This window comes from Tupaia chinensis, unplaced genomic scaffold (assembly GCF_000334495.1).
Source record: "Tupaia chinensis unplaced genomic scaffold, TupChi_1.0 Scaffold148646_1, whole genome shotgun sequence".
NCBI lineage: Eukaryota > Metazoa > Chordata > Mammalia > Scandentia > Tupaiidae > Tupaia > Tupaia belangeri.
Window position 1 is genome coordinate 2226841 of NW_006208495.1, and position 10567 is coordinate 2237407.

The 10567-nt window shown below is 43.1% G+C and overlaps 1 protein-coding gene across 1 annotated transcript; it reads left to right on the plus strand.

Annotated features, from left to right (window-relative positions):
- Window positions 1–15: 15 nt before the first annotated feature.
- LOC102468207 (ubiquitin-conjugating enzyme E2 2) lies at window positions 16–650 on the plus strand. Its single transcript, XM_006170593.1, has one exon. The coding sequence runs from the start codon at window positions 157–159 to the stop codon at window positions 601–603; it is 447 nt and encodes a 148-aa protein (XP_006170655.1). The 5' UTR covers window positions 16–156; the 3' UTR covers window positions 604–650.
- The last annotated feature ends 9917 nt before the right edge of the window (window positions 651–10567 follow it).

Below are 10567 nucleotides of genomic sequence, written 5' to 3' on the forward strand. Positions count from 1 at the left end.
GCCCGCTGTTCCTCAGCCCCCTCCCCCGCCCGCGTCTGCTGCCCCAGACGCCCCCGTCCAGCCCGGAGCCCGCGCCGGGCCCACCCATCCGCCGACCGAGTCCGTTGCTCCCACTCCGGGGTCCCCGCCCCAAGCGCTGGCCTCGGGGGACCGGCGATGGCTGTCCACCGCCTGCGCAAGGAGCTGCAGGACCTCACCCGGGACCCCCCGCCCCACTGCTCCGCGGGGCCAGTTGGGGACGATATGCTCCACTGGAGAGCCAGCATCATGGGGCCCCCCGGCAGTCCATACCAGGGAGGGGTGTTTTTTCTCACCATCTATTTCCCCCAGGACTATCCCTTCAGACCCCCGGACGTGGCGTTCCTCACCAGAATCTATCACCCTAACATCAGCGGAAACGGCACCATCTGCTTGGATATTCTGAAATCCGAGTGGACGCCGGTGCTGACCATCTCCAAAGTCCTCTTGTCCATATGCTCGCTCTTGTGTGACCCCAACCCCGACGATCCCATGGTCCCCGAAATAGCCCACATCTACAAGAGGGACAGGAAGAAGTTCGGCAAGATAGCTCGGGCGTGGACTCAGCGGTACGCCATGTCGTAGCCTGCAAATGAGCAGCCATCCCACCGCTTAGCAATAAAGACAGATCGCGGCAATTCCGATCTTGCGTTATCTTTTGGTTACTTTCTAACGAGGCGACTTCCGCCATCATGGGCCGTCCGAGTATGTGGAGTGGGTGGAGGGAGTGTGGGGGTTAGGGCTGGGGGTGTGGGAAGGCTGGGGTGTGGGGTCGGTGGGAGGTGAGGAGGGTGGGGTGTGGTTTGGTGGGAGGTGAGGAGGGTGGGGTGTGGTTTGGTGGGAGGTGGGGAGGGTGTGGTGTGAGGTCGGTGGAAGATGGGGGGAGTAAGGGGGTAGGAACAGACTGAACGGGGTGTAAAGCAGAGACCAGCTCTACCCAGTTCTGACTAGAAGAGTTCTTTATTGATTCAGGATTTGGAAAACAGAGTAAGAGGGCCGTGGCTTCAGGGTGAGAGGAGAGCAGTTGCACCCACCAGGGAGATCAGTTTTTAGGTGGAGTCTTGCGAAACTGACAAGAGTCAGGAAAAGCTGGGTGAAGATTATGGACTAGTCAGGTGTCCATTTTGTTCCGAGGAACCGGTATCTTCCAGTGTTTTAATTCTGACGATGAATATTAACCCAAGTCCTCTTTTTTAAGGTCTAGGTTTAATTGGCCCAAAATAAAATGAATGAGGTGCTGTTAACACAGTCAATATGTTCTGTTTGGGGGTTTCTGCATCGCACTTCCAACAATCCCCACTATTTGACACACTCTGCCTCTCTCCTGCCCTCAGGGTTGTATGTATGTGACTTCTCAAAACGTATCTACTAGCTCTAACTCGTTTTGTTTTCTCTAGAACTAAAAATGGCCTGAGATATATACCCAGCTCACAAGCCTATGGGATCAACTGTCCCAGATTGGTGGGGGCTGGCAGGATGACAGGCCTCCAGGGTTAAAAACAAAGGCCTTTATTAGGTCATGACACAGCAGGAGTAGATGCTTCACTGCCAGGTCCCCTTAACCCCCAAGTCCCCTGGGGCAGACTGGAGCTGACTGAGTGTGTGGTACACACACAGAGTGGTCTCGTCACAGCTGAGGAACCCCAAACTTAGGGACCCCTTGTCTCTAAAGGAGGAATAGTACCAAGACTGCCCAACTTTTGCCCCAGAAGGAGACTTTCTTACTAATTTGGTCATGAAACAGACTAAGCTAACCTAGAGGGATTTCTATCTTAGAATCCTGTGGGAGGCTGCGCACCAGTGAATATCTCGGGTTTCTCAGAAAGCAAATAATTACACAATGCCAAAGGCCATGCATGACTGGCTCCCCTTCAAAAACCTCCCCTTCAGAACCATACTCTGATTAATTACTTCCCATAAAGGCCACAATTGGTTCCCTTCAAAATACCTGATCTTTGAAACCATACTCTGATTGGCCACTTCCCATAGCAAATTTGTGAGCTTAGAATCCCTCAGATTTGCATAATCCGGCACCTCATGATTGGTCCACAGAAGCAACCAATCATAACCCACCTTTTACAATCTTTCATTCAACCAATCACTGCCCACCAGCATGTATATAACCACGATGCCTGGCCCATAATTGCCAGACGACCAGGAAGACGACACAGACGACCTTGGAGACCCTGGAGAGTTGTAACACCTACAACCCAGAAGAGCTGTGACACTGCGTCGTCTCCGGATGACCCTGAAGAGTTGTGACACCGTGTTGTCTCCGTGCTGCTCACAGTAGACGACGCGATGCGTCATCTCCGTGCTGTACCGTGCTGCCCACAATAAACGGACGACCCTGAAGACACTGTGTTGTCTCCATGCTGTAACACTAGGCCGCTTGTCCCGGCTCTCACTCCTTCCCTCAGGAATCCTGTTCGACTGTCCCCCTGGGTCGGGACAGAATTCTATCTTTGCTGTTAGCTATACAAACATACTTCAAAAACGTGTTAAAAAGTACATATATAGGGACCTGTGGGTGGCATTGGAGGTTGAGGCAATGGACTCTCACATGGTTGACAATAGTTCAAGTCCTGGACCTGATGGCTTGCTTTCTCACTTTCCCTCTCTCTCTCTGTCTCTCTCTGGTCAAAATGAAAAATGATAATAATAAATAAATAATTCTTTAAAAAATACACATATAGTGGCCAGCAGATGACATAGCAGTTACATTGCTGGACATCCATATGGCCAACCATAACTTGAGTCCCACATCCAGTGGCTTGAAACTCATGCCGGGCACATGTGTATGTGTACCCACGGAGGAAAACAGAAGAGAAGGGATTGCAGTGTGACCATCTCCCCTGAGTCGTAATTTTTTGCTTTCTCTCTCAGTGTCTCTGTCTTTGTCTTTCTTTCTCTCCAGTGAGTGCATGCATTCTAAGGCAAAAACTTCTACCAAAAATAAAATCTATGTATCTGTATATATATCTCCCACGTGAAACTGAAATTTTAATAATCCCTGTTTATCCACTTAAACACAGCTCTCATATTTATTTTCAGTTTTTGTCTACATTCTTATATGGAAAAGAGGATTATTAAAGATCAGTGATGGAATCAGTAGGTGGCATAGTGATTTAGGTACCGGACTCCCACATGCTCGACTGCAGTTCAAATTTTGTACCCAGTGAAACTCCCACCGAACACATGTGCTTGCTTGGGAGCATGCCCAAAATTCCAAGAGGAGAATGGACTGTGGTGTGGCCATTCCCCCTGGAGGGTGCTTTCTCTCACTTTCTCCCTCTCTGTATCTGTCTCTCCATCTCTCTCTCCACTAAGAGTGCATGTGCTTTGGCAAAAAAAAAAAAAAAAAAAAAAGGAAAGAAAAAGATCAGTGAGTATATCTGTAAGAATATTTACATTGTTTAACATTTTTTAAAAATACGCAAAATGATAATCTAGTATAAATAGTGTCACAAGATGTACAGAAATGCTGTGGAGAATTGTACTTGAGCAGTTTTGATTGATTGGATCTCTCTGGCTATAAAGGTAAAAATTAAGTTTTTGAAAATACTTATATGTATTAAAAATCCTAATTGTATCTATAGAATGTACATATTCAGGAATGTCTAATCGGTGTAATAATCAGTGCATTATCTTTAAAAATACTTTGTTTTAATTCTACCCCTTTTAAGGAGTGGTCATAAAGTCCCCCAAATTCATGTATTGATACTACCCTTGCACCTCCCACATCCTCCTTGGTGGCAGTAATCTGTAATCCCTTTAGGAATGTGGTGTCCCTTTTGATTTACTAGTAGTTAGAATCAGTTCTGCAAATTCCACTGGGCCTGCCCCACCACAATAGCCCTCATTCCACAGCCATGGAAACAATGTAGGGATTCTGCCTGTTACTTATTATCAGAATATTTTTTCCGATTCTGCATTCCATAACTGGAGTAATAACCCTAGGATACCTTTAGGTGACCAGCCTCACTGTGCAATGAATCTGAGCTAGAATCCCATCACCTGATCCCATAAACCCCTACTCTAGTGGACCATGATGATGCTTTCAGTCTTACTCAGTGTCAATTTAGAACCAGTGTCCAGTAATCCTTGAAAAGACGCTTATTTCAATTTCTCATTCACTCTATGCAGTGAGTATTCATCCTGATAAAAGGCCATAGGTCCCTTTAGGCAAGGCTGGCAGAATTGATTAGTAATATAAATGTTTGACAAAATACCATAGTCCTTCCTCAAGGGTGTGCAGATTCTCTTTCATTCAAGGACTCCTGAATCTGTAAACTGGCTCAAGTCTGGAATTTGTTGAGGGGTCATGTCTTTCTTTCAAGTTGGATTTTTGTTCACTTGACTTAGTGAACAAAATGTTCTCATTGTCTGCAAGCACACTACTCTGATTCCTGCTTTGACTTGCTATCTATCACGGTAATCATAACCACTTGATCTTTAGTGATTGGCTGCTTCCACTTTGACCACTGCCACCCAGTGATCCAAAATACACTTAAATTTCCCAGTTCATTGGCAGCAGTTGCCCCTGCAATTTCTGACCTAAAGAAAAGAGTCATTACAGAGATTTTCAGGATTGCTGGGGCTTCCTCAGAAATTCTCACAGTTGTGTTGAAAGGCATATTTTCCAGATCCTCCCTGGGTGTGTGAGCAGGGCTCAAATCAAAACTCCATTCTGACATTACTTTCTCCCTAAGTCTTTGAATCCCTTCTTCTACAGTGTACCAAAACAGGTCTGCATTTCAATTTCCTTTAATGGAGGATGCCTTTTGGTCCATGTTACAGGGAATAAAAAATTAAGCTGTACAGTCCTTTCTAACCCCTAAGCTGCTACATTAAATCCAGAATAGCTGTTCAGTGAGCCCTGAAAATTGTTCAGAAAAAGCCTATGTGTGATTTTTTTCAGGCCTGACCATAGGCAATTACAAAGGCTTTATCTGACAAGCCTTGCAGGGTAAATCTACCCTTTCCACACTCTCTTGGGGCACAGCCAACACAGCAGTCTTTGAAAGGAGTTGCAGTCAAGGTCTCAGGACTCCTGGGTGATAATACTCTTTCCATGGTTGTATTCCTAGTCCTGACATCTTCATTCCTAAGTCTCTTTATATGACTTCTTGGACAGAGGTCCCTTTCAAGGTACCTTCGTGTAGACCTCCGTATCAGAAAGAGGAGGGAAAAATTGGAAAGCATTTTTCCCCATGTTGAATCAGTACCCAGTATTCTTCCATTCCTAGTTTTTCCCCTTTCCCTCCCCTCTACTTCCCATTTTTCTGGAGCTCCTCAGTAGTGAGATTACCCCCACATCTCTGCTGGTCCTCCTCATCCCTGTACTGCTCCGTATGAGAAAATGAAAGAGGGAACTCATTGCTTTTTCTGGTTTTAGGTAGGTCAAAGGCACCACCAGCTTTTGTACAGGCCTCTCTGTTTTCAAAATGAACAAGTAGGGGTTAGGCTAATGTATCACTGTCCTGAAGAGAGACTGCAAGATCTATACTAAAGTTAGATATCCATGAAAAAAATATGTGAATAGAAGAAAATTACACTTCTTGAGCTTTTAACATACTGGCTTACAGGTAGGTGTAATGCCTGCAATTACACTTATCTATAATTACAATGCTGGCACCAAGATAAGGAAAAAAAAGTGTTCTCTGATTTTGGGTCTGAGGCCACCACCTAGGACCTTTTCCAGAGCTCCACGATGGGTAAGTCTTTTCAGTTCCCTATAAGCCGCTATTATTGTGACCCTCATTATACAATCTATGACTGGTATTGATGTATTGCCTATGTACACTTTTGTTATTCTGTGACCCCAGATCTTCATGGGAATTGCTACAGTCAGAGCCATAATAGGAGGGCATATGGAAGACTGTAAACCTACCTGACTCATGGGATACAGCTATTAGATTGGCCATTTGACAAGACCACTTGAAAGCCTTCTGTGGGGATGAGACATCTGGATAGAAATAAGTTCTGTCTCTAATAAGCTATTTGTTACTCATATTGATGCTCATCAAAAAGGTCCCTATGTTGAGAAGGGGTTCATAACCAAGAAGCAGATTGTATTTGACAACTAGACATGGAGTCTAAATTTCATTCCACAGCAAACAGATGTACAACTAACCAGCTTCTGAATCCATTGGAGTATGGCCCATAGAAATTCAGACACCATCCTAAACTGAGTCTACACATATGGATTGCCATTATTTTCAGAACTTACCAATGAACATGAAAAGCTGTCCTACTTGTCAGACCCTCACCAAGGCTAAAAGCATTGCTCAGTGATATATTCCCAATCCCCTGAGAAAGAATATTCCTTGCAGATAGTTCCCATTGGGCCTTCATTCTATTCAAAGTTATTGGCTGGATCCTCACTATAGCTGATACTTTCCCTAAGATTGGCCTAGCCATTCTCATGCATTCCACTCATTCACGTCACACAATTCAGGCCCTAAAAGATCATATTTCTTTTCTGTTTGGGTTTCCTTAGCACGTTTTTTTCTGTTAACAGCCCTGGATTTGTGATCCAAGCTAAATATTAGTGGGCCTAATCATGTGACATACATGAATTCTATTTTTTTAAAGATTAGAATATTTTTAAAGCATTATTTTATTTAACTTTATCTATTTATTTAAATCTAACCAGAGTGAGACAGAGTGAGAGAGATGAGAGAGAGAGAGAGGGAGAAAGAGAGAGAGAAAGTGAGAAAGCAAGCTGCCAGGTCCGGGGCTTGAAACCACAGTCGGCCATGTGGGAGTCCAGCATCCTCAACCACCACGCCATTTGCCAGCTCTGACATACAATGGATTCTATAGTTCCACATCATCCCCCGAGCAGCAAGGGTGTTTGAACATTTTAATGGACAATTTTAAAAAGTAAGCATCTGATGGGATGCAGAAAAAATAGCACCAGCCTGGATTATACATCTCAAATGAGTAGCCTGGATTTTCAATGTAGCAATTCCCCACAAGGCCACATCTTATTTGCACTATATGTTTCACCAGACTGTCTGCTGTCTTTGTTCAATTTTATACTCTTCTCTTATAGTTAATGACAACTTGTTCTCCATGAAAGATTTTGCAAGGAAATTCTATCCTCTTTGATCCTTTTCTAAAGACTCAAGTAAATAATAGATTTAATGAATATTACACAGCAAGAGTAGAGAGGTTACATAAACTCATTGTGATATCCCTCAAAAATTCAGAATTTTGTTCTAACCAATTCTTGAACATGGGCTATTTTCCTGGTTAAGTTATATAAAAACTATTTTTCTGCAAAAATGTTGTTCTTCTTAATGCAATTTTTATAACAAAATGTCTAGATAAATGTCAGGGATAATTTGAAAGGCAAAAATAGTTATTGCTGTATAGGACACACTGATAACAACAAAATAAAACCCCGACACCTGAGGAGGAGCAGATGAGGTAAGAAGACATTAATAATCTTTGTTTCATAACTAATCCTGATAGCTTTCCTTCCTTCAAAAATAAAAAAACAAACAAGCAAACAAAAATAAGTCCTCATGCTGCCTCTCCAAGCTCCTGTGAGTGCTTAAGATTCAGAGTGCTGAGCCTAGCTAGGGTCACACCAGATAGTGCTATGAGATAGCAAAGGATGGCTTTGGCTCCTATATTTTCTATGCAAAACCTCTCCACATGTCGTTTACATTCGTGAGGGTAGTAGGCTGATGTCATGGGCAAATAAAACTGTCTAAAATTATATCAGGCTCTGAAACCAAGAAAGAACTGAACTATTGGGGCTGAATTGGGAACCCCAAGGAAGGAAAAGGAAACCATTTTTGGATGCCTGTTAACTGCCTGACTAGTAGTACATGTCCAATTTGGTTTTGTTGTTGTTGTTGTTGTTGTTTGTTTGTTTCTTGAGAGGTTTTCGCTATAGGGCGCATGCGCTTGCCAGACAGACAGAGAGAGACATAGAGACAGAAAGCGAGAAATCACCCCCAGGGGGGATGGTCACGCCGCAATCCCTTCTCCTCCATTGTCCTCTCGGGATTTGGGGCATGCACGCACAAGCGCCCAGCTTGAGTTTTAAGCTACCGGGTCCGGGACGCGAACCACGGTCGACTACGTGGGAGTCCAGCGACATAGCCATTATGCTAACTGCTGGTTCCCATACATGTCCAATTTGGAGTCACCTAACGTTGTAAATTTATTGTTTCCAGGGGGACAACATATGCTCTTGGGGTTCATATGTATGTACCCTGACTACCGTGATAGTGCTTCAGTCCTGGGAAACATTCAAATGAGTTTCAACTTATTGGTCAAAAGTGCACTGTGATGCTTATATCTACCCAAAGGACAGGAGAGCACTCAGTCAGAAAAGTGCTTGCACAGCTATTTTCATTGCAGCATTATTCAAGATTGCTAAGACAGGGAACCAATCCAAATGTCCACAAACAGATGAATGGATTGAAAAACTATGGCACATACACTCCATGGAATAATATTCAGCCATAAAAAACAACAAGGCCCTGAAATTTGATAGAAAGTGGACGAATATGGAAGATACGTTGCTGAGTGAAGCAAGTCAGGCTATGAAAGAGAGACACTGTATGTCTCCACTTAACATATACTGACTGTCTGCACACTATAGTAGAGACTTAAAGACTGGAGAACATAAAAGTATTAAAAATTGTAATGGGCACTAGAGACAAAGTGTAAAGAGAGTGTGAGAGGGGAAGAGTAGAGGAAAGGAAATTTGGGGGGGAAATGGAGAGATTAAGACACCTGTGGGACACAGATAAGGTTTATTATTTGTTGACGAGGATGTGTATAGTAGTCTCAACGGGGCTGGTCTGAGTTGCAAATCATGCTGGGTAAAGTCTCTTCACAATCTAAATGGTGTATAGTGATTTAATATATGAATAATAAATAAATAAATAAATAAAATTATATAAGAAAGAAAGGATGGCAAAATGGTTATGAAAAAAATTGACTTACACAAAAACTTAAAGGAGAAGCATCTTACCTCTCTAAAGTTGACCCTAATGAACTCTGAGACATCTTTTTCTGGCTTAATAACCACTGGGACTTATGGTTATGTTCAATATTGCAAGCTAGCCTTATCATCTTGCTTTGGGTGGTCTCCCTCAATTATGGACTTGTTCCTTTCCTGCCTCGACTAATAATTTAGTTATTGTTGCAATTCTTCTAAGTCTGACCTATTCAGGTCCATGATGAGGTAGACCGTGTTTCTTTTTTAGGTAGTGAAAAATCAAGAGGTGAAATAGAAGAGTCCAGTTTCAGGTTGAAAACCTTTGTGTGTGATTTTTCAGGTCTGACTACAGGCAATTATAAAGGCTGTACCTGACAAAGCATCACAGGTGAAAGCTGCTTTTCCAACAGCAAACTTGGGGCCCAGTCAGTGTGTGGCAGTCTCGGAAGAAAGTTACAGTCAAGATCTCAAGCCCCTTAGCTGATCTTGCTCTTGTCATAATTGCTTTCCCAGTCCTGACACTTTTTTTCCTAGGTCTCTTTATGTGAGTCCTTGAGAAAAGGTTCTCTTCAGATCTGTCTGTGAAGGCATCCTTTACGAGAGAGGGAGAAATCTTGAAGATTTCTTTTCCTCATTCTCATTCAGTACTCGGTACTTTTCTACTCCTAGCCTTTTCCCTTAACCCTCCATCGAGACCCAAAATTTAAAACAAGTCAGAATATTTTGCTCTTTGATTTACCAGTGTAGTTTCACAAGGGACATAGGAAGAGGGGAAATTGGTGTTTCCTTCCATTTTAGACTTCTGCTTATGTCATCAAAGTGCTCAAAGGATTAAATCTGTCATTTTCAGTTTGTTGCTTTAATCGGCTACTTGTTCTCAAAGCTCAGCTTTCTTTCTCTACAGTTCAGCTGAGCTGTTGATAGGTCCATATCAATGTAATAATCCCATTCCAATGTTAGATCCCTTCCACTATTATCCCACACCTTTCATATTCGTTCCTGCATATATGTTTCCGATTTCTGTTTGTATAAATTTTAAAAATCATGTATACTTATTTTGAAGTATAAAATATTTCCTCACATTTAGGGTCCTAATGGGACTTGAGTTTAACTATAGGTCTATTAATAAAGATGGATGGTTAGCATGGGTCCTGAAGAGAATCTGTAGTGTTCTGTAAAGCAACTACCTCGGAAAAGACCATTACAGTTGCCTCAAGCAAAGAGGGGTTATGCTGCATCCAGTGCAGCCAGAATGTAGGGCCTATGGAAACTGTTTCTGCTGTTACAGAGTCACAAACAAAATTATACAAAATTATAAGAAATATTTTGAATATTATCTTTAAAATTCAATGTTTTGAAATTTTGAAAGTTGTTTATTAACTGTCAAGAACTATGGAGTATGGGACCAGCAGTTAGCATAATGGCTATGTCGCTGGACTCCCACGTAGTCGACCGCGGTTTGAGTCCCGGACCTGGTGGCTTAAAACTCACGCCGGGCGCGTATGCGTGCGTGCCCAAGATCCCGAGAGGAGAATGGAGGTGAAAGGATTGCAGCGTGGCCATTCCCCCTGGGGATGATTT